At 38.2% G+C, this 23807-nt stretch overlaps 2 protein-coding genes, 1 long non-coding RNA gene and 4 other non-coding genes across 10 annotated transcripts; 5 read left to right on the top strand and 2 right to left on the bottom strand.

Annotated features, from left to right (window-relative positions):
• The first annotated feature begins 1945 nt into the window (after window positions 1–1945).
• LOC127518885 (uncharacterized) lies at window positions 1946–3511 on the top strand. Its single transcript, XM_051906103.1, has 2 exons — window positions 1946–2610; window positions 2789–3511. The coding sequence occupies exons 1-2, from the start codon at window positions 2404–2406 to the stop codon at window positions 3509–3511; spliced, it is 930 nt and encodes a 309-aa protein (XP_051762063.1). The 5' UTR covers window positions 1946–2403.
• Window positions 3512–3698: 187 nt separating this feature from the next.
• Window positions 3699–9126, top strand: LOC127518755 (uncharacterized). 2 transcript variants are annotated; one of them, XM_051905846.1, is made up of 7 exons: window positions 3699–3901; window positions 4551–5132; window positions 5367–5579; window positions 5689–5990; window positions 6140–6393; window positions 6471–6728; window positions 8430–9126. In XM_051905846.1, exons 1-7 carry the CDS (start codon window positions 3733–3735, stop codon window positions 9124–9126), a joined length of 2475 nt encoding a protein of 824 aa, XP_051761806.1. In that variant the 5' UTR covers window positions 3699–3732. The 2 variants fall into 2 exon arrangements, with proteins under 2 accessions (XP_051761806.1, XP_051761809.1); XM_051905849.1 differs by having other exon boundaries at window positions 5367–5990.
• Window positions 9127–9787: 661 nt separating this feature from the next.
• On the top strand, window positions 9788–9869 carry trnas-gcu (transfer RNA serine (anticodon GCU)). Its single transcript has one exon. It is a non-coding gene; the product is annotated as a tRNA-Ser (tRNA).
• Window positions 9870–10937: 1068 nt separating this feature from the next.
• Window positions 10938–11078, bottom strand: LOC127519454 (U4 spliceosomal RNA). Its single transcript, XR_007931851.1, has one exon. It is a non-coding gene; the product is annotated as a U4 spliceosomal RNA (small nuclear RNA).
• Window positions 11079–11993: 915 nt separating this feature from the next.
• On the top strand, window positions 11994–12066 carry trnar-ccu (transfer RNA arginine (anticodon CCU)). Its single transcript has one exon. It is a non-coding gene; the product is annotated as a tRNA-Arg (tRNA).
• A 1191-nt stretch (window positions 12067–13257) lies between these two features.
• LOC127519464 (U5 spliceosomal RNA) lies at window positions 13258–13372 on the top strand. The gene has a single exon (XR_007931860.1). It is a non-coding gene; the product is annotated as a U5 spliceosomal RNA (small nuclear RNA).
• A 2969-nt stretch (window positions 13373–16341) lies between these two features.
• Window positions 16342–23687, bottom strand: LOC127518779 (uncharacterized). 3 transcript variants are annotated; one of them, XR_007931656.1, is made up of 4 exons: window positions 21541–23687; window positions 20329–20390; window positions 17971–18016; window positions 16342–16899 (listed from the first exon to the last, which is right to left on the bottom strand). It is a non-coding gene; the product is annotated as an uncharacterized LOC127518779 (long non-coding RNA). The 3 variants fall into 3 exon arrangements; XR_007931654.1 differs by having other exon boundaries at window positions 16342–18016; XR_007931655.1 differs by lacking the exon at window positions 21541–23687 and having other exon boundaries at window positions 20329–21520.
• Window positions 23688–23807: the final 120 nt, after the last annotated feature.

Here is a 23807-nt window from a genome sequence, read left to right as displayed (position 1 = left end):
TCACCTCGCACGTGTGGGATTACAAATTTAAGAATCTGTTTAAGATCTGCTGATCCTACATCCTGACATAACATCACATGGAATACTATGGTGAAGTACATTGTATTTAGCATTTTAAGGTAAAAAGGATGACTTTCTAAGAAAGTCATATACTCTTGAAAGATGTCCCAACGTCTCCTGGTCTCTGCTTCGGCGAGGAAAAAGTTTCCTACAGTTTTGGTGCCGTGACCCGGATAGAGCTTCTCACCTCAATCCAGATTGAAACTTCAAGCACAACAAAGATCTGATCCAAAAGAAGATCCAGGCTGAATTTCCCTGTACACCCAAGGGTTGGTGAGTGATTCTCTATCCAAAAGAACCTTTAAGACCAGTACAAATGTGTTATCCTCTGCACCGTCAGAGAAGAGTTAACAGACAGCTGTAGGGTTTGGTTAACCACATGGACTCAAAAGTTACTGAGTCAGTCAGATTGGATTTGACAAAGAAATTTGGGATTCAACCAGAAAAAGTTTGGTCCATTGAAGAATGCAAAAAGGTACTTGGTGCTTGTATTCGGAAGAAAAATATGAAGGGCATGATCTGCTGCCACAGAGAATTTACTCTATCCATTGCACAAGAACAGGGTGATAGAGGGCCGAGTGGTTAAGGCGATGGACTGCTAATTCCTTGTCCTCTGCACGCGTGGGTTCGAATCCCATCCTCGTCGTCCGATGGCTTTAGTGTTTCGGAGAGCCCCGTGCACCTGGCCTAGCCGCTCAAAGCACCTTGCTGTCAACTTTAATGTCCTCTTTCTAAAAATAGCTGCAGAAAAACACCACAGCCAAACTTCAAGCAGAACGCCAAGTGACGAGGTGGCCGTTACTTCCAGCCATCGGCCGGCTAAACACTTCCTAACACTTCCTAACAATATTTGAATACCTCCGAACTAGTTCAGAACACTTCCGAACGAAAGTCCGAACGAGTTGCGAACACCTCCAAAGTAAATCCGAACAGGTCCTAACGCACATCCGAAAACTCCGAACTGATGGGGCAAAGGAGCCAATCAAGTCCTACCGAAAAAGAGCCAATCAGCAATCGAGTTGACATGCAGGCCAATCTCGCCGCTGATTGGCTGATTGGTTGTCGTGACATTCCCGCTGTTTGCAACTCACGGGACATAGTCTGCTATGGGGAGATTCAAGGTAAGCGTTATCAAATTACAAATTCTTGTTAACCTATTTGTTTAAACATTAATTCATGATTTGGAATAAAGATTATTTGGTTTGGTACACTTAAGGCAAGTTAACTTAACATTGACGTGTGACAGTTAGTGCTAACTAACGCTAGTTAACCCTCTATAGCACGTCATTTTATTTTTTGGGGGGAAAATAATTTTTTAATATTTTCTTGGGGATCCCTGATAATATATCCATCATAAAATGTGTCGACCCCCCACCCCAGATCCAGATGTTGGTTTGTTGCCTCAGGGCAACAATGTGTTAAAGAAAAAAATACTATAGTAATTTATAGTAAATACTATAGTGTTTTTGAACCATACTATAGTAAAGTATTTGAATTAATTTGTTGTGGTAATTTTGTGGTAATTTTACAGTTGCTGTGGTAATATAACAACTATAGTAATTTAAACAAATTACTTCACCCAATACTGTACTAAGTTTTCTACAACAGGGTATATTATACTACAATACACTACAGTTTATTGTAGTAAAAATAGTAGTAGTAACTACAGTATTTATTACAGTGGTAACACTTTACAATAATGTTCATTAGTTAAACATTAGTTAATGTATTAACTAACATGAACTAACCATGAGAAATACATTTGTTACTGTGGTTACTAATCTTCGTTAATGTTAGTTAATGAAAATACAGTTGTTCGTTGTTTGTTCATGTTAGTTCACAGCTAACACGATTTTAATAATGTATTAGTAAATGTTGAAATTAACATTACCAAAGATTAATAAATCCTGTATAAGTGTAGTTCATTATTAGTTCATGTTAACTAATGTAGTTAACTAATGTTAACTAATTAACCTAAAGTGTTACCATTACAGTTTATCAGTTTACTATAGTTAATACTACAATTTATACGGTATATTATAATATATACAGAATACTACAATTTACTATAGTATGGTTCAAAAACACTGTTGTATTTACTGTGGGTGTGCCAATATATGCATTAGAAAATGTTATTAGTTTTTATTTTTTTTACATAGGAGGACTTGAATGCACCATATGGTTCTAATATGCATCCACACTTTAGCATGATAGGCCTATTGCCCTAAGGCAAAAAAAAAAAAAAACAGTTTAACAATTCTACTGTTGCTATATTAACATAGCCAAAAGACACTGCCAAGAAATGCTCAACTACATTGATTTGTTCCACAATATTTTTCAGATATGACCAAAACAGGCAAATCCTCCGCCTATTGGAATGACGTCTGCTATAGGTATGCCCAGGGCACCTTCCAGTTCAGTACAGGCAAAAGGCCTGGAAGCAGAAAATGGAAGGAGGCCCTGGAGCGGATTGATGCCTGTCCCCTGCAAAGGGGGAATAAGGTGGACCTGTTTGGCAGGCATATAGTGTGCACTTGTGGGTTCCATAAGGTAGGTATATGAAATAATATATCAAAGGCATGATAAGTCCCTGTATCATGTAATAGACTATTTTATGGACCATCCCCTGATCTGTTATCAGAGTGCACAGTTCTGCAGAATAATTGGTGAAATTATTTAACATGAAGAGTATGGCCTTCTTTTGTTCCTAATTTTTGTTTTCTCCTAGTCAACAGATAAGGCAGGGCCTAATGTAGTGGCAGGCAGCAGCTCAGAGGAGGCAGGGACATCACAGGGAGAACAGGGGGTGAAGTGTTCTCTGTGTAGTGTGGTTGTGGAGGCAGAGAAGTTCTCCGAGCACCTCTCTGACCACCACGCTGAAGAGAGGTGTGACACCTGTGGGGCCAGGGTCCAGGGTGCTGTTGGACTCCTCCAACACATTGAGTCCAACCATTATGGGGCCCTGTTGGCTCCACGTGTCAGCCCATCAAAAAGTCCCACACCATCTCCACAGCTGGCGCCACCTCCGCAGCACTTGCCGTCTCCACTGCCAGCATCAGTGTCTCCATCCCCGCAGCCCACTCCATCCCCACGCCACTCTCCAGCTCTACAGCCCTCACCACCACCACCACCACGGCCCACTCCGTCCCTGCAGCCCACTCCATCCTCACATCCAGCACCCTCACTGCCCACACCACCTCTGCCTCAGGCTGTTACTGATTGGGAAAGCTTTCTTCCTAGTCAGTTCAAGAGAGTCCTCCAGCCAGCAGATTGGGTGTGGATTGCCAAGTGCCTCTATGAGCCCACAGGACAGCTGAGGCAGAAGATCCAGGAGAACTGGTTTTATCCACCGATGCAGCCCAAGCCGTCTCCTCCTGAGCCCGGGTGGTACTTCCGACAGAGGATGTTCTTGTGGGCACCAATGAGGATGTGGGGCATTCCTCTTAATTGAGCATGAGTTTTATTTTCAGCCATCCATGTTAAGTAATTGGAATAGATATAATTTTATCATAATGATGAAAAAGTGTGCATTTGTGTTATATATGCTGTAATGGACCGTAACAAAAAGAAGAAAATGTATAATTAAGTCTCATAATGTCTTTATGTTTTCTTATGCTTGTTTTTCAGATCACCAAAAAGCTTGCTGGTGGCATTGGGGACACGGCTGCATGGATGACCAACATTGGCAATGAGCTCGGCCAGGTTCTGAACAGTGTTTTAACAACAGCTGAAGGTGCGGGACTAAAGGAGCTGTGCCAGGGCGTCGTCAGACGCTACCAGAATGCTGGCGAGCCAGAGCCGGAGGTCATCTATGTTGACCGGGATTGCTGCAGTCAGTCAGGTGGGATTTTCAGATTACTAACTTTATCAAATGTGGATAAAGACCCTGGACCACAAAACCAAGTCTTAATGGTCAGTTTTTTTAAATTAAGATGTAGACATCATCTGAAAGGCAAGCTTATTCTGAGTAAATAATCTTTCCATTTGATGTATGGTTTGTTAGGATAGGACAATATTTGGCCCAGATATAACTATTTGAAAATCTGGAATCTGAGGGTGCAAAAAAAATCAAAATATTGAGAAAATCACCTTTAAAGTTGCCTAAATGAAGTCCTTAGCAATGCATATCCACTCACAAAAATAAATGTTTTATATATTTATGTTAGGAAATTTACAAAATATCCTCATGGAACATGATCTTTACCTAATATCCTAATGATTTTTGGCATTAAAAAAAAATCAATAATTTTGACCCATACAATGTATTGTTGGCTATTGCTACAAATATTCCTGTGTGACTTATGATTGGTTTTGTGGTCCAGGGTCACAAATGTGCATTGCAATATATTTTACAAAAGTTAATAGTGGTGGTAATTAGTATTATTATTACCATCAATGTAATGTAATTGTAATTAATTATAATGACTGAAAAGTATGTTGAAATTAAATCAAATGCATGCTTTTTGATTATTTATTTTCCCTATCCACAGGTGCACCTGCGGTGCTAAAACTTTTTCGGCCATGGAAGTGTATCGTAAGGCTAGATATCTTCCATTTTATGAGAAGATTCAACTGTGGCCTTACTACAGAGCACCACCCTCTCTATGGTACCTTTTGTTCTAAACTTTCCTCCTGTATCTTTGAGTGGGATCAGGAGGATGTGAAAGAACTTAAGGCGGCCAAGAGAGGGGAGTGGAAAAACAGACATGGTGGACAGGCTCCCACTGAGGCACAGCTCATGGCCAGCATCAGCCCAGGTGAACTGGCAAAGCACTGTAGGCGGCGGACGCGCGGGGCTGAGGAGATCCAGGCCATGATTTCAGGGCTGCTGGAATCAGTGTGGGAGCTAACCGACACTACAGGGCTTCGCCTGGTTAACCCTGACAGCATGCGCCATGTTTGGGAGATGCAGCAAAAACACCTCGAGTGCATCCAGGACCCTCCACATGTAGACTTGTATACAAAGACGGGGACACTCCAGAAGGGTGGCAAAGTCCTAAATGTGCTTAGGTGTGGCAGAGGGTCATCCTCTCTGGAGAGTTTTCACCGCCACCAGTGTGCCTTCATTCCTGGTAAATTCTGAATGTTAAATTGCATAATGTTCTGTAGATTTTTAAGTTGTAAAGATTGCTATTGTTTCAACATTATAGATATAGAACCCTGGGTACTACCTGGATTTGGCTTGTTTTCATGGAATTTACTACCAGCTTATTATTCTATGTTACTGTTCTATAACTGTGTCATTAAATTTGTATGTCCTCAGTTTGAAATAATTGCTGACTGAATCTGTACATTTTCATTCTTAGGATGGAGATGCAATGCCATGCACACACAAATGTATATGTTAGAGGGGGCCTCGAGGTGGAACATGAGCCGGGCAAAAGAAGCTGTATCTGTGGTGGGGGCCTCAACCGTCAGGACATTTGATGTCTGCTTAATGTCTCATCTTAACAACATGAGCCAACGGGTCCTTGGTTGTGCTTTGATGCCAGAATTCACCCCTCCAGGAAAACCCACTGGTAAAATATCTCTCAGGGAAATGCTGAGCATTGGAGTATTCCTCTCTCTCTCCTGTGTTTGTGTGTGTGTGTCCTCTCCCCATTAACAATGTGTAAAAAATTATTGCAGAGGAGCGTATTGCAGTGGAGTACTTGTTGGCCCAGTCTAATAGAGGCGACCAGTTGATTGGTGACACTGGTGATCACAGTGACATGCCTGAAGTCCCCTCAGAGGAGCCCGAAGATGACAGTGGTTTTGACAGGACTGTGTGCCATGCAGCTGATCTTAGGGCTGGTGACTCTGACCCTTCAGTAGCTGCCGTGGAGGCCCAGGTGACCAGTCAGGTGGGTGACACTGGACCCAAATCCCCTGATGAGGAGGTCAGTGAGGAAGAGGGGGATGACACTGCAAGTCCTAGCAGATCCGGGCAGGTAATGTTGCTATCCTGTACTATCTTTTACTTTTTAAAAAAATGTATCTGGTGAAGTGCGAAACACTTATTGTCAACCATTTGTAAAGTTAAAATATTTACTATAACACCATATATATTTATTGGACTGTGGCTGACTTTTTTTCTCAGTGTGATTCCAGAGGTGTCTTGGGCTGGGAGGCAGTTGATGCCCTGGCAGCCTACCTGGTTGGCCTAAACCGAACAATCACTGCCTTGTCATCACAAGAGGAGGCCAACATAGTCCAGCTGTACATGGCTCTGCATGCCATGGACAAGGTGCCATCAAAATATAGCCAGAGGGTAAAGAAGAAGACTTTGCCAGGACCATGGAGAGCATCCAGGAAGCGGAGTGGCTCTGCTCCAGGACAGCAGGCAGCAGAGAGGTAATTTGATTGTTTGGATCTTCACTAGTTTATAACCCACTATACAGTCCAGATTATATCATCCTTCTTTTCCATAGACTGTTCATGACTCATGGGCAGGCGGCTCAGGACCCTGAAGTCCACAGGGTCAGTGAATGTGTTTGCTTACGGCTTTTTAAAGAGTTTAAGCAAGCACGGAACAGGCCCAAGGACACAAGAGGAAAAACTCTGCCAATTCCACAATCAATTGTGATGGTATACAGCCACTTAAAACAGCTGCTGGAGGACAGCAGAGCAGTTCTAGGACAGACTAACCTGGTTCTGGTCCCGATAAACACCACTACTGTCTCCTCGTGGTGAGTCTTCTTTTGTGCAATACTTTTATACAATCACAATAGTATATCAAGATTGTACTTATAAAACCTTCCTGTAAATGTTTAAAAATTATACTAAGTAAAGACAATGGGCTTTAGTTTTAGTTTAGTTTATTTAACCTTTATTTAACGAGGCATTTTTTTTAAGTCATTACAGTTTTTCTGAATTGCTAAAACACATTTCTTGAAACCATCACTCATTTTCCCTAAACATTAAACATAAATCCAAATCTTCAAACTAAATTCACAAAACCTCTGACTCTTATGGCAAAATCAAACAATTGCTTCAAAACACTTTCACCTGTACTCAAGATCATTCATTAGACACTACATCAACAAAATGGAGAACACAACATCCAGAGCATGTAGTTACAGAAAAAAAAGCATATTGTATCACAGTAAACAAATTTACAATTACATAAAAGTATAGAAATAACTATGTAAGGTGAATATATTGTATAGTACTGTATTGCAAGTACAGTATTATATTGAATATTATATAGCAGTGAATCTCAACCTTTTTTGAGTAATGGACCCCCGTCATATTTAGAACCGTCCTCAAGGACCCCAGAATAATAATAATATAATAATAATAATAATAATAATATTGGCTCATTGGTATCATTAATGTCTTTGTGATAACTATATGCAATCAAGTATAATTTAATACCATGTTAGTTGACTTGTCCAATATTCAGTCATATCGTCAGTTATATTATACATATACATGTACATATTATATTCTTCTTTAATGGGAACATGTCAAATGTCAAAATATACAAATATTCATATTCAGACATTTTATAAGGACCCCCTGGCATTACGTCAAGGACCACTAGGGGTCCACAGACCCCTGGTTGAGAAACACTGTTATATAGTATTGAATGACTGTATATTCAGCACTTGCATGCTGTAAAAATATAGTAGTCTAAATGCAAAAGCCTTAAAGGTCAAGAAAACTCTAAATGAAAAGCATGTTACAGTACACACACACAAAAAAAAAAAGAAGAAGAAGAAAAAAACTGCAAAATCAAAGTCAGTGAGAGATTCATTCTGCTTCAGCATCACGTCTTCATGTTGGGTCCAGCCTGAGTCAAGTCAAGTCACCTTTATTTCTATTGCACTTTATTACAATACAGATTGTTTCAAAGCAGCTTTACAGTGATAACAGGTACATGATGATCAGTAATACAAAGAGAGTTCATTTCGGCTGTACAGCATCTCTAAAAGAAAATAGTGTCATTGTTCAGCTGAAGTCAGTTCAGTGTTGATTCACTTCCGTTGTAAAGATCATCAATTATTATTGTTTCCATCTATTGTTGGTATCATCATTTAGCACCTGTGCCACCTGTGCACTCTGAACTGGCTTGTATTTCATACAGTTGGTTTCACATCATTAGAAACAAGTGTGAACAATTTTGAGTCGTTGTGTAAAGGATGACAACTGTGTTGTAGTTGTGCTTAACTTTTGGTGCTTTTACCATTTTGCAACACAAGTGCATCACAGTGCGAAATGTGTTTTACTGAGTGTTGTAATAAAAGCACTCGCTAGGAATTTTTTAAATGCACATACTGAAATATTTGTCTCAAATTTTAATAATTTCTGTAGCACATTCCAATAATTTAGGGCAGTAAATTCAAAACCAATTTTAATAAATTGCTTGAACAATGTTTCTCTTGCAGGCTACTAAGAAGACAGAAACGTGTGGACAGAGACATGCTGCTGCAGGGTACTGCACTGCCTAAACAATTATATTTGGCAAAGGAGCCTCTTCCTGAAGTGCGTGAACTTCCAGCTGCTCCTGCACAGCATGGGCATGAGGCCATGGAATTCGAGGAGCCAGAAAATCAGGAGGGAGAGGCCTTCATTCGCAAACGCATCTCCAACAGGTGCCCACTGCCCACCCCTCCTCCTGGATCTTACTCGGCATTTCCCATATACCCACCAGCACCACACTTTGCATTCTCCCCTTTTGGGTCCTACCCACCCTTTCCCAGCTACCCACCAGGTCTACCAGTGCCTCAGTCTTCCCAGTGTATGCCCCCTCCCCAGTTCCAGCTGCCTCCACAGCCACCTCCCCAGTTCCAGCCGCCTCCCCAGTTCCCCAGTAACCTGCCACCACAAACTTGTCCCTCCACTCAGCCCAGGCAGCGCACCTGGAGAAGGCAGAAAGCTGCCCAAGAGGATGAGGAACGAGCAGCTAGAGGGGAACCACCACGGAAACGCCTAGCAAAGGATATATACCACTATATCTGCAAACACTGTGGGCTGTCAAAAAACAAGACAACTGGCCACACTCAGCTGAAGGGTCGGTGGTATTGCCCAGCCTCAGGCCTCTCTGTTGCACAGTGGAAGGAGAATGTACAGGGAGCTCTTTGATTTGTTTTAATTGGTGTATATAGTAGTTATGTATATAGTTAGGTTTTTATTTAGTTTTTTTTTTTATAGTTGTATATACTTCAGTTTTTAATTGTTTGCTGTGCTGTGTGTTGTGCTGTGAACATTTTGTTTTTAGTTGCTGTGTTTGCAGTGCTTAATTTGCAGCGTTTGTAAAAAAAAAAAAAAAAAAAAACTCTTGTGGTGTAATAGTAACACATCCATCCTTTGGGTGGAAGATTCCAGGTGCAAGTCCTGGCAAGAGTGTGTGGTGTGTTTGTCAGATCAGTATTTTATTTTTTTAAAGTTTTTATTATAAATTGTATAGTCAAAAATCAATCAAACCCTTTACTTAAATCCTTTGTGTGTTCATGAGTGTTCCATTTTTTTTCTTTCCTTTCCCCCCCTTTTCCCCTCTCTTTTCCCTTTCTTTCCCCCGTGTGGCAGTCCCTTTTGCCCTGTTTTTGGCCGAGTGGTTAAGGCGATGGACTGCTAATCCATTGTGCTCTGCACGCGTGGGTTCGAATCCCATCCTCGTCGTTTGCTGGCTTTAGCGCTTGAGAGAACGCATCTCGTCTGGCAAAGCTGCTCAAAGCCCCTTGCTAACAACTTTACTGTCCTCGCACTAAAAATAGCTGCAATAGCTTCAAGCAGAGTGCCAAGTGATGAGGTGGCCGAGTGGTTAAGGCGATGGACTGCTGATCCATTGTGCTCTGCACGCGTGGGTTCGAATCCCGTCCTCGTCGACCAATGGCTTTAGTGTTTCAGAGAGCCTAGTGCACCTGGCATAGCTGCTCAAAGCACCTCGCTGCCAACTTCAATGTCCTCGTTCGAAAAATAGCTGCAGAAAAACACCACAGCCAAACTTCAGACGGAACACCAAGTGACGAGGTGGCCGAGTGGTTAAGGCGATGGACTGCTAATCCATTGTGCTCTGCTTCATGAAGCTCTGAATCTTTTGTTTCGAATCAGTGGTTCGAAGCGTGTATCAAACTGCCAAAGTCACATGATTTCACTAAAAGAGGCTTTGTTACGACATAACTGTTTTGAAACGTTTCGAAATGTCAGTGGTTCACCGCTGGGGGCCATCTCTGTGAACCCATGAATCATGCGGATTCACTGAGAACCATTGAACAAGTGTCTATGGTTTTTACCTGATCTCTGATCAGCTTTATACATTTGTAGACGTTTTAATTAGACATTAGTATAATTAGAAAGAGTAATAGTAGCCAATAGTGTTTTATCAGCCTGTTTAGCTGAGCCATCCATGGAACAAACAAAACAAGACCTGAAAATTGATAAAAGAACACATATTACACAGACACTTGACATGTAATATTATTTGATTATAAGTTAATTGCATTTGATAGATTTTACTTCCAATAAAACATTGGCAATGTGTTTGTAAAAGGTCTTTTTATGCACGTTTGGCCTGAGTTTTTGTGGCAGCGTGTGGCGTCTCGAAAGCTTGCAAACAGTGAATCATTTTGTGAAGTAATTGGTTCAATTGATTCGGAGCTTTGAAAAGCTTCGTTTCTCCCATCACTGCTTACGACACACCATGGTGTTCTCTAACTGAATCACGTTTTAAGAATAGCTGCAGAAAAAGCTTGTGTTCATGTCTGAAACCATTGTTGAGACCAGGATCATTACAACAAGCCAGCTGGTGCTAGAATACGACCATTAAGAAAACAAAGACACTCCAAACATGCACTGAGGAAGGCCTTCATCAGACTCGGGCTTTCACTGCTACAACGAATGCAACACACGGCAGAAACCAAAACACAACTCTTTTTTTTCAACCAATTATTAAGCCTCCTAAGAGGCTGACAAAAATTGCCAAGGCTGACTGTATTTCAAGTCATCCCAGCGGGGTATTGGGTAAAGTTTTCAACCAGCAATGATCACGCCTCGGATAAACCTCATAGGCTACGATATTGCCTCTGCGAAAGAATGCCGGAGAAAGTCGCAACGTCTTCTGTGCACCTATCTGCACATGGAACGACAGGGTGGTATCAAGCTTTAAACTACCATTCAATCAGCATTTTGGCCCTGATGGATGAATGGTGTGTCTACGAAACAGGCAAGCGATGTGCACAAAAAGGTTTATTCCTTGTACTCTCTTCACTTAAAGAAAAAAAGTGTGCTGTTTCCTTAAATCTAAGGGGGAGAGAATTATGGGTATCCTGGCAGCAAAGGGCAGGAGTCATAATCCTCAATCTCCAAGAACATGTTTGAGTTCGGGATCGATTCAACGAGCCCCCTACGAGGTTGGGTAGGATAATGAAGAGTGCAAGGACACTGCAAACATATTCTGAGGGAGGTCCAATGCCAGCTTTGTTACCTTTTTCTAGACTCTGGCGTTCTCCCTAGGTTCTTCTAGGACTGCTAATTCATTGTGCTGAGGTAAAGCTACCAAAATCTGGGCCTATAACCCAGATTGAAACCATCCTCTGCTGTAACTCCTTTACTTATAAACACGTTCTGTTCCTACTTGAAGAAAAGCTACCACAGCGCTATGCTGAAACTATAACCATTCTCAACAGATCTCATCTGCTGCAGAGGAGCATTTAATGTATGCCTAAATGCAAGTCATTTTGAAAACGCCCGTGAATAGGAGCTTTTCTCTAACAAGCAGAGTTGCGCAGCGGAAGTGTGCGGGGCCCATAACTCAGAGGTCAATGGATCGAGACCATCCTCTACTAAAGCGGTTTTATTTATATTCATGTCCTGTTCCTACTCAAAGAAAAGCTAGCAAAACACTGTGCTGAATCCATAAACCTTTACTCTGTTTGCCTTTTTTAAACACCAAGCCTATTGTTGTCACTGAAGCAGAAGTAATGGGGGCAGGTGGGTGCTGGCCTTTTACAGCCTCAGTGGCCTAATGGATAAGGCACTGGCCTCCTAAGCCAGGGATTGTGGGTTCGAGTCCCATCTGGGGTGGTTTAAAGCAGAGTGGCGCAGCGGAAGCGTGCTGGGCCCATAACCCAGAGGTCGATGGATCGAAACCATCCTCTGCTAAAACTGTTTTACTTATAAACACGTTGTGTTCCTACTTGAGGTAAAGCTACCAAAACGCTATTCTGAAACCATAACCATTTTCAACAGATCTCATCTGTGACAGCGGAGCATTCAATGTACGCCTAAACGCAAGTCATTTTGAAAAAACCTGTGAATGGACGGTTGCTCACAGCAAGCAGAGTGGCGCAGCGCAAGCGTGCTGGGCCCATAACCCAGAGGTCGATGGATTGAAACCATCCGCTGCTATGTCTCTTTTATTTATGTTCATCTACTGATCCTACTTAAAGAAAAGCTACCACAACGCTATTCTAAAGTCATTATAATTTTGACTATAATCCGTAAACAATTACTGTGCTTGCCTTGTTTAATTAATAAGCCTATTGTTGTCACTGAAGCTGAAGTAATGAGGGATTGTAAACCAGGGATTGTGGTTTGTGTGTTTGGCTGTTAACGAAAGGTTGGTGGTTCGAGCCCACCCAGGGACGAAGGAGCTTTTTCGGTGCCATGCTGCCAGGGAACCGCAGACGCAGAATTCAGCATGCGTGCCATGTAGGAAGCTCACAGCGCTTACAGCTTCGTCAGCTGCTTTGGGTTAAAAGAAGACAGCGGGCGTTGTGTGAAAGCTTATACCTGCCGCAGTTCTAATGTGGTTCTAATGTGGATTTTGGTCATATAAGCAGGGCACCAGTAACTTGTAACCTATCAAGCTCTCTGGCATGAGGTCAATGGATTTGGCATACGCCTACACGTGCTGGCGTTTTCGTATGTTCAGGTCCGGTTGGAGGTTGGGTCCTCCAACTCTTTGCTGTATGGCTCACTTTTGCCTTTGGAAATTTGGAGGAGTTTGCCTTGGCTCTCTCACTCGACAGACCCAAACGGAACTTTAAATCCTGGTTTTGGTCGTGCATATTATTGGCCTGCTCTACTGGGTCAAATTGTATTCCCCGGCAACGGATATGTAGCGCGTTTGGCTGTTAACCGAAAGGTTGGTGGTTCGACCCACCCAGGGACAAAGGAACAGAAAAAAAGCAGGGTGAGCCTGCACCAGATATTATCCTTGCTGAGCATTGTGGTGCTTTAGTGGGAGCACATTGGCCCAAATTCTCAGGGCACAGCTCGAGTTTCTCTTCATTCACGTATAAATTTTTTGCCTTTTACTAAAGATTTCTGTGGAGGGGAGCGTTTGCGAGTTTTTGATATTTTTGGGTGCTCTGCTCACAGCAGAGCTGCATGCATTTGTTCAAAAAGAGAGACTGGTTTGCGTCTTGTTCCGAAGCTGCGATGGCAGGAAGGAAGCTTTTTGAAGCAGTTGCTTCACAGAGCGGTTCGCTGTTTTGGAGCGCTCAATTCACGCTCCGGACCACTGACTCAAAATAAAGATTCGTAAAGGTTTCGGAGCTTCGCGAAGCAGTGTTTCGAAAGCGCCCATCGCTACTCCAGAGTACCGCTGCAGGCTGGGCTGGCGTTCGAGCATGGTCGAAAGAAGCGGGCGTTTTGGAGCTGAGTGGTCAACAGACCATCGCCACTTTCCCTGTTCGCAATGTCAAGTCTTAGCTCAGCAGCATGATTGTAAGATTTACCAAGCACAAAAGGGAGCCCTTTCTTCCGCAAGACGTCTAAAGTGTCTCGATGGTAAAGCCTGAACTCATGCAAGGCATTTGGCCATCATAAAGTTGGAGCCTCCCCGTCGAGGAATCGAACCCCGGTCTTCCGCGTGACAGGCGGAGATTTATTTATTTATTTATTTATTTTATTGAAACTGGGCGGAAACAGGTGGAGGCTTTTGTAATATACATGCCGAACTGGCTCTCCAGTAAGAGGATGTCCACGCTGCAAAGTCCTTACTTTTGAGCTAGGTGAAGGCAATCGTACTAAGGAGCTCTAGGCAGACTGTCATGCCAAATGAGCTCTGTCCTGTTTGTGGAATTTACATTGACTGTCACTCTTAGCACTCTTTTCCTTATAAGCCTTTTATGAAGCGTACACCAGAAAATTTCTCTCTTTGTCCACAAGACAGGTTTCCGTAGTGTAGTGGTTATCACGTTCACCTCGCACGTGTGGGATTGCAAATTTAAGAATCTGTTTAAGATCTGCTGATCCTACATCCTGACATAACATCACATGGAATACTATGGTGAAAGTCTCTCACTCTCTCTCTGCTTGCAGGGCAGACCATGGGATGACCCTGTCTTCGAAAAAGCACCCAAGGATCGCTGTAAGGTTTATGTAGTGTAGTAGTCATCACATTCGCCTAACACGCAAATGGTCCTCGGTTCGAAACTGATCAGAAACAGCGGTTAGCTTTTGACCGAAAATATAAACTGTTTGCGACACCAGTAGGATTTAGCTCCTCTTCCTTGTTTAATTGTTTTAATTGTTTAAAACAATTAAAATTGTTTTAATTGTGTGTTTTAATTGTGTGTGTGTGCCTGCCACGGATGCTTTCATATGGACACTGGCAACGTGGCAACATACAACGTGCCAAATATAATATGCAGTATGCACAATTTGCAATGCAAGGATATTGGATAACTTCATTTGCCATGAGCAAAAACCTCAAGGAATGGTTTGTAAGCTTTATGTTATGGTTAGAGTCTAATAGAGAATAATGTGCAAAACTTCATGCTAATTTATCAGATGATTTTCAATGTGGAGATCTGGTGATCACTTTTTGAGAACAGTTTTTTTTTTATTTTTTTTTTTTTATTGACAAACATTACCAATATAGCGAAAAACATGGACAAAACAGTCTAAACAAGTGGTTCCCAAACTTTTTAGTGTGGAGTACTCCCTGAAGGGTTTACATCCTTCTGTGTACCCCCTCTCTTCCACTTAGACTGCAGTCACATCTTTACCATTAAGGGACAATATTTGCCCCCTAAATTGATTTTCCAGTGCATTATTTTACCTTTATGAATAACTTTATTAAATGCTTTAAATAAAAATGTTCAATAGAGAATTGTGCAATGATAGTAAAACAAAGTGATACTTTTAAATATTAAACTAAAACCGCCAGTAGGTGGCAGCAAGTCACTGTTTTTATGAGCGAGTCATCGAGTCATTCATTCATTCAGTAACGAAGCAAGTGGCTGTGAATGAATCATTGAATCATTGACTCTCACGATTCATTCAAAGCCGCAGAAGTGTTCGCGAAATACCGATGTGTGTTGTAGTTCTGCTGTGGTTTTCGTTAGAACTATTTCGTTGCATAATAGGTTTGAGTACAAATGTATTACATTTATATAATATATTTGCATTTTCACATGGTTTTGTAATGCACTTATAAAAATAGTCATTCACATACTATATCTGCATATATTATGATCTGCACATTTTCTATAGCACTTCCAAAAAGGTATAAAACACAGGTAGCAGTGGCAGTTGATGAGGGTGATGATGAGGAGTTAATGAGGGGTCATACTGTGATGAGGAAGATGAAATCATAGTGACAATCCGTCAGGGAGAGTGAGGGTGAGAGAGAAGATGGAGATGAGGATGAAGGTGGATATGATAACTTGATATAATAACATAATAATATGATGGTTTGGTAATACTTGTGTTCCACTATGGTGCAATGTTGCCTGAGGGCAACAGCTGGATATAAAATGTTACTTTTTATTAAATATGAAACTTTTAATATATTAAAAACTGGATAAATTTGTTTGTTCAAGTGTCTAGTTAAAGAAACTGATGTTTTCAATACATTTATTTTTTCTACATGAAAATGCCAAATGTTTAAATCCATTGTGGTACAATGTTGCCTCGAGACAACAAACTTATAAAAAATAAATTAAATCTATGCAAATGTTTATTGATATTGTTAAAGTGCCCAATTTTAAGCAGGAAAAAAAAAAAAACACAAATAATTTTGTCCTCATTAATATCATAGAGGGTTAAAATGTACAAAATTTTCTTCCGGAGGTGCATGCCTCTGGACCCCCCTATAGGGACAGAGGTACAATCACCACAGAAAACACACAATCCTGTGGGAAACACTGTATATATTATAGTGTTCTCAAAATACAAATCTTATTCTATTAGTATTAAAATAACTAAAATACGTGCTTGTAAAAGTGTTTTTTTTTTTTTTCTTTCTTTCTTTTTTCACCGTGATCAGGATCTGTCCGCCTCATTTTGAGCCAGGAAAAACCCTGTAAACTATTAGCCATTTTAACTGAGAAATGAAGACTATAGTACTAATTTTTATTACTAATTTTATTATTTGGTATGTTGGTATATCCCAATATTGAAAACATAGTCCCCAGACATGTTTACATATATCGCTGTCCATATAAAATGAAGGGACAATTATATTTGCCTCTATAGATAAAATACATTTTATTTCTATAAAGACACTTATTTAGTGTTGAATAATATGAATACAAGTGTATGAATAATATAACAAACATTTATGTGCAAGGCTGCAAGCAAGAAATCATACAGCACATTCTAACACAAGCTCGGAAGTGCCCACATAACTTCTTTCTGTGATTTGACTTGATCCTTAGCAGGAACCGACTTTTTTGTGCACTGGGACTTGAGACTTGATGGTAAGGACTTGGTTTTGACTCTAACATGGGTGACTTGCTCCCATCTCAGCCAGTATTGTCCCTCATAACCAGTAAAACCGGTATTATATCGTGGCAAGCCTATTGCAAATATTTGAAACTAAAAAATCAGTACAGAAATTGAAAGAAAAAAACAAAACATAAAAAAAATATTTTTATGTGTGTATTTGGTATGTTCATATCCTCCCTGTGAATAAAAAAGGCCAGCCTTAAGATGATAATACACAGGCAACTTTTTGAGCAATGTTGCTTGGGCACTTTCCCATTGAGAATGGGCAACAAATTTCTATATGGATACTTTTGGCACCATTGTTCAGAAAGTTGCCCTGTGTATCATCACCTTTAGTTTGAGAATTTGAAACCCAGTGGGTGTATTACAGAAACTGTCCATCTTATGTTGGCTACTGTATTGTAATTGTTAAGTTGGCTTTTAGTTTTAAGTTTGGATACCAGTGGGGTTATAAAGGGTTATAAAGCCACTTTTTAGGATTTTTTGTAAAGGTTGGATGCTTCTGTATGCTACAGTTTTTCTAAGATTAAGTTAAAGTGTCGGTTCACTCCAAAATGAAAACTCTATCATTACTCACCCTCATGTCGTTACACACCCGTAAGACTTTCGTTCATCTTCAGACACAAATAAAGATATTTTTCATTACAGAATGCTGTCAGATTTCCTTTCATAGACTGCCTTTGCAACTGACACTTTGACACTTCAAAAAGTTCATAAAGAACTTGAAAAACTAATCCAAATGAATCAAATGGTTTAGTCCAAATTTTCTGAAGAGAAATATGTTATGAGGCTTGTTATGAGGCTTTTACTCGCATGGTTATGCAGCACGTTTGAGCTTCTGAAAGAGGTTTGTTCTTGTGCGTTATTCAGGTTCGGTTGAGCTTCTGCTTATGTTCGCTGATCAATGTTTTCGTGCAAGTAAAAGTCTAAATTAAATCTATTTGTAGATCTTCATTTGTGTTCCGAAGATGAGCGAAAGTCTTACGGGTGTGGAACAACATAAGGGTGAGTATGACAGAAATTTCATTTTGGGGGTAAGTAACCCTTTAATGCTCTTTGGAAATGTTGTTCTGCTATAGTGTTTGTCCTACATGAGCTCCTAACTGAAATTGCCATGATTACTAAACCGATAAGATAGGATTCTGAAGTAAGGCTTTTTCTGTAATATGCCACTAAGTTTTTTATAATTATGTTATAATGTTTTGCATTACTTTTAAAATATAGAGAATAACATTTTATAATACTTACTTTTTTGCCAATATCAGCCAAAGACAGATCACACAAGAAACAGAATCTAATGCAAGAAAAATATAATAATGTAATGCAGTTACATGTGATTAAAAAAAAAAACAAAAAAACAAGTTATTTACATTATTAAGACAAACTAAATGCTAATATCAATAATCAATTACAAAATGTAAATAAAAGATCTATTCCATTAATATAATGTAAGACATTACTTGCTCCATGACAGATTTTCAATGATATGCAAATATTGAGATAGGGGGAGAAACTTACACAGCAACAGTAAAAAAAAAAAAAAATCAGTAATTGTAGATGACTTTTTAAATGTTTATTTGTGCAGTTTTTGGAGGACTTATCATATTTTTTAAATTTATATAAATAAATTAAAAAATATTCTTTTTAAATAGGTTTTTATACAAAAACAGCTTTTATGTAAAATTCAATTTATAAAAGACCCACATTTCTAAATTTCATTCATGGGGTTAACATGGATAATTTGACATAGTTTAGTGTAAGATTTTTGCCCATCTTTCCGAAAATGCAGTTTTAAAAGTAAAAAAACGATCACTTTTACCAGTAAATGGCTGCAGAGCTCCGCAATGTGCTATTTGACTGACTGAAAGACATCTTTTCACAAGTATTGTTCAGTTGGATTTACGTCTAAATATTATGAAATCACAATTATAACAATTATAACTTTTTGTCAAAGTTTAGTATTTTTTGTAATAAAAAAAAAAAAAAAAAAAAAAAAAAAAAAAATCAGTTTTTCAATATTGTTAAGACCACACTTAGAAAATGGAAAAAAAAATTAATCCTCAAAATGAACATTTAAAAAAAAAAAAAAAAAAAAAAAAAATTCAGTACAAAAAAAAAATGCTAAACTTTGACAAAAAAATTTTATTGTCATAATTGTGATTTCATAATATGTAGATATAAATCCAACTGAAAAATACTTATGAAAAGATGTCTTTCAGTTAGTCAAATAACACATAGCAAATAGTGGAGCTCTGCAGACATTTACTGGTAAAAGTGATAGTTTTTTACTTTTAAAACTGCATTTTCCAAAAGGTGGGCAAAAATCTTACACTAAACCATGTCAAATTATCCATGTTATCCCCATGAATGAAATTTAGAAATGTGGGTCTTTTATAAATTGAATTTTACATAAAAAGCTGTTTTTGTATAAAAACCTACTCAACAAAATATTTATTTATTTATTTATATAAATTTAAAAGATATGATAAATCCTCCAAAAACTGCACAAATATGAAGTAAAAACATTAATAAACAGAGTGAAATTACAATTGTTTTTAAAAAAAACAATTATTCTGTTACAAAATTACATTTTGTTGCCTGGGGTCTGTGGAGACCCCAAAGACCCTGAGTGTGACTTTTTTTTTCTACACTAACATAAAAACAAGATATCACTCCAATTATTATTTTTTTTTTATTTGTAGATCTAGAAAGTGTTAACAACTGTACAAAGTTTCATGTCATTTGGACAAAGAGAACATTTTTTTTTTTATTTGAGCAAACGTCGTTTGGGGTCTAAAAAGACCCCAAGACCCTATAAGGGTGAAATTGTGTGTAACTTACTGTTTTTTACACATGACATGTTCGGTTCACTTAGTTTTGTCATTGCCACGACATATTTACATATGGGAACGTGATAGTTTTGGCCAAAAGATTTTTTTTTTTCGAGGTAACGACATCCTTATGTCGTGGCCACGCAATGTAAAGTCGTGGCCTCGAGATCATGTGGTGAGGGAACAATATATTTCATTATGTTGAGGGAACGACATCTATTTCTCATGGCCACGAGTTAAATGTGTAAACAACTGCGCAACCATAACAACCTGGAATTATCAGAAATGGATAAGATTATAATAATATTTAATGACAAAATTATCTTGTGGCCACAACATATCACGTTCCCACGAGTTACTATCTTGTGGCCATGATGTTATCACGTTCCCACAAGTTTATATGTCGTGGCCATGACAAAAATAAGTGAACTGAACATGTCCCCTTCTGGTCACCGTAAAAAGATGATTGATGCTTTGGCTCTCAAGAGCTGTTGGGTTGTATTTAGCCGCTTCCGGCACAAAAACAAAGGGGAGAAAAGACAAAAAAAAAAAAAAAAAAAAAATAGAGATTATGCTAGTTTTTTTTTTTTTTTTAAAGATATTCCGTTTAATTTGTTTATTAAGGTATTACTGCTAGATTGTTTTTAAAAGATATGTCTGTCTGATTTGTTTAAGGTATTACTGATGACTTGCTGGTTGCTGCATGATGTAGCTGATTGATCTGAATGCAAATATTGAAAAGTGTCTGACACTCATTTAAAAAATTTATACTCACAAAAAGCCAAAGATGCTCAATGCTTTTGCTCTCAAAAGAGCCGTTGGGTTGTATTTTAGTCACTTCCAGCACAAAAACAAAGGGGAGAAAAAGACAAAAAAAAAAAAAACATTAGTAGGGAGACATGAATTTACATGTTTTTTTTCTGATTAATATTGATCATTGTGAACATTGCAAATTAGAGATGATGCTAGATTTTTTTTTTAAATATATTGTTTAATTTGTTTATTAAGGTATTACTGCTAGATTGTTTTTAAAAGATATGTCTGTCTGATTTGTTTAAGGTATTATTGATGACTTGCTGCACGATGTAGCTGTGATTGATCTGAATGCAAATATTGGAAAGTGTCTGACACTCAAAAAAATATACAAAACAAAAACAGTTAGACATACTGTGGGAATGAATGAACACATGTTGTTTTTCATTAATGATTAGATGAGTTATGGCAAATCAAAGATGCAGGATGACAATTAGATTGGTCACTTACAAGATTTGGATGTCAATTGACACTAAAAAAATATTTTTATAATTATTTTCATATAGTTATGAAAGATGTATAAACATGTATAACATCTGAAAATGCACAATGAGAGCAATACTTTGAGACCTTAAACTACTATAAAGTTGTATTCAGTTATTATCATTATTAATATTATTATTAATGGGTAGTGGATTTCATTAAATCTCTGATCTCTTTCAGCATATGTGGGAGAGACAGAATTCACGCGCTTGAACTTGAACTTGAGCTCACGCGTTGTAGCCCAAATCAGTAAGAGCACACCACTTTCCTTCAGAGTAAAAGTATTTTTAATAATAATTGTAAAATTAATCGGTTTAACTAAAGTTGTCTTGACGGGCATGAATCTGAAACCAAAGAAATTTTCTCAATTTGAGCACATAAGTTACTCCATTAGCGCAAATGCGCAAATGACGTCACACAGACATAACGACATTAACGGTAATTAACGGGGCTGAAGTGTAGACGGTAGCAAAACCTAGTGTTTACGTGAACATTAGAGGTGGTAAAAGGTAGTCAGTCAAATATGAGATATGACGAACTGTTCCCTCAGACCGCTTGTCCCCCTTTTTTAGTAATTCAAGATTTGATTTATTTATATGTTTTCTTAATACTTCTAATTGTGATTGACACTTGTATTGGAGTTATACGTTTTAAAAGTAATTTAAATAACATAATTTAAAAAGTACTTTACCTCAGGAAACTTGTCAGTCGGGCGATGTCCACAGATGTAGTCGTCGGGCTGTGCGCGCGATGCCGCAGACCCCAGCTTTTTTACCCGCTGCCAGGTTCTTTCACGGGCTTTGCACGCGAGGTGTAAAATAGCAAAGTATATTTTTATACGTTTTTTATCAATTTTATTCTTCTTTTTTTTTAAATACTCTAAGGAGTACATTTTTCATACCTTGCGCAATAAATAAATAATTAAATATATAAATAAATTATAGGGCCTACAAGTTTCTTCTGACTGACATAATCCATATTAAAGACCTGGGTGTTATATTAGACAGCAACTTGTCCTTTGAAAATCATATTTCATATGTTACAAAAACAGCCTTCTTCCACCTCAGAAACATTGCTAAGATACGGAATATGTTATCTGTTTCTGATGCAGAAAAGTTAGTTCATGCTTTTATGACGTCTAGACTAGATTACTGTAATGCATTACTAGCTGGTTGTCCTGCTTCCTCAATAAACAAGCTACAATTGGTACAAAATGCAGCTTCTAGAGTTCTTACCAGGTCAAGAAAATATGATCATATAACACCAATTTTATCATCTCTTCACTGGTTACCTATTAAGTTCCGTATCGATTATAAAGTACTGCTAATGACCTATAAGGCTCTAAATGGTTTAGCTCCTGTGTACTTAACCGATCTTTTATCGCCCTACAATCCTTCACGCTCTTTAAGATCACAAAACTCTGGACTTCTGGTTGTACCTAGGATAGCTAAGTCCTCTAAAGGAGGGAGAGCGTTTTTACATTTGGCTCCTAAACTCTGGAATAGCCTTCCTGATAATGTTCAGGGCTCAGACTCGCTCACCCAGTTTAAATCTAGATTAAAGACACATCTCTTTAGCCAAGCATTCACATAATCCATCTCATATCAGATCAATTGCACATGACTATCTTTGCTTAATGTTATGAACAGCAGCTATGCTAATTATTCTCCATTTGCTTAGAGAGTACATCAGTTTCAGTTTGGATCCAGACTCTTAAGAAGACCTCAGATGACTAAAACTTTGGAAGAGACGGCACCAACTCCTGCGATGACTTCAGAAGATGCAACATCTGGATCAACACACACATTCACATTCTATAAATCCTAATTATTGTTAACATGTAATTCATTTTTCCAGGAGCTCTTTGCTTCTACCTTCAATTAAATTGCTAACAGTGATTGTATATTAATCGCCTAAATTATTACATTATTAGCTAACTGCATTCTCCAAATTGTAATGTTGACATGCATTCTCTGTAAAGCTGCTTTGAAACGATATGTATTGTGAAAAGCGCTATACAAATAAATGTGAATTGAATTGAATTGAATATTTATTCTTTAAATAGTAAACTCGTGGGAGCGTTTTTATTTATTTATATATTTTTATATGTAATGGAAAATATTAATTTTATTTGCTCTGGTCTCCCATATAGGCTTTTACTAAGTTCATTTGCCCATTTATGGCAGCAGTCAAGTATTTTTTTTTATTTTTTATTTTTTTATCCTAATGTGACAAATAATATAGTAAAAGTTTTGAAACATTATAATTTTATAAGTCTGTTATGCTCACCAAGGCTGCATTTCATGAAAACTACAGTAAAATTGTTAAATATTACAATTTATCAATGTAGAAAACAGTGTTTGCTTTATTATTATTTTGTAACAATGATATTTATTATTATTATTATTATTATTAAAGCATTTATTGAATTTAAATATATTGTAACTTTATACCTAAATGTCTTCACGGTCACTTTTGTGATCAATTTAATGCATCCTTGATGAATAAAAAATATTAAGTTCTGTCTTTCTTAATCTTACCACAAATGTTATATCATTGTTTCCACAAAAATGTTAAACTGTTTTCAACACTGATAATAATTAGAAATGTTTTTGAGCATCAAATCATCATATTAGAATGATTTCTGAAGGATCTGTGACACTGAAGACTGGAGTAATGATGCTGAAAATTCAGCTTTGATCACATGAATAAATCACATTTTACTATATATTCACATAGAAAACAGTTATTTTATTTGTAATAATATTTTGCAATATTAGCCTACTATGCATTTTACTTTTATGTATTTATTACTGTAGTTTTGATTAAATAAATGTAGCATTGGTGAGCATAAAAAAAAAAAAAAAAACTTTACAAACTTTTGACAGGTACTATATTAAATACTATATTTTGTATATATAGAAAATGGAGAAAAAGAATAAGTGATATAAATTATAT

This window comes from Ctenopharyngodon idella, chromosome 9, assembly GCF_019924925.1.
Source record: "Ctenopharyngodon idella isolate HZGC_01 chromosome 9, HZGC01, whole genome shotgun sequence".
Lineage (NCBI taxonomy): Eukaryota > Metazoa > Chordata > Actinopteri > Cypriniformes > Xenocyprididae > Ctenopharyngodon > Ctenopharyngodon idella.
The sequence above is the reverse complement of the archived record's forward strand: the minus strand, read 5'-3'. Positions and strand labels throughout refer to the sequence as shown.

What these genes read in the sequence shown, in the direction of transcription:
- LOC127518755 (XM_051905846.1), top strand. Translation starts at nt 3,733, where the DNA reads ATGACCAACATTGGCAATGAGCTCGGCCAGGTTCTGAACAGTGTTTTA. An exon ending in GGATTGCTGCAGTCAGTCAG is followed by an intron (nt 3,902 to 4,550) that starts GTGGGATTTTCA and finishes CCCTATCCACAG; the next exon opens with GTGCACCTGCGGTGCTAAAA. An exon ending in GGACAGCAGGCAGCAGAGAG is followed by an intron (nt 6,394 to 6,470) that starts GTAATTTGATTG and finishes TCTTTTCCATAG; the next exon opens with ACTGTTCATGACTCATGGGC.
- LOC127518885 (XM_051906103.1), top strand. Translation starts at nt 2,404, where the DNA reads ATGACCAAAACAGGCAAATCCTCCGCCTATTGGAATGACGTCTGCTAT. An exon ending in GCACTTGTGGGTTCCATAAG is followed by an intron (nt 2,611 to 2,788) that starts GTAGGTATATGA and finishes GTTTTCTCCTAG; the next exon opens with TCAACAGATAAGGCAGGGCC.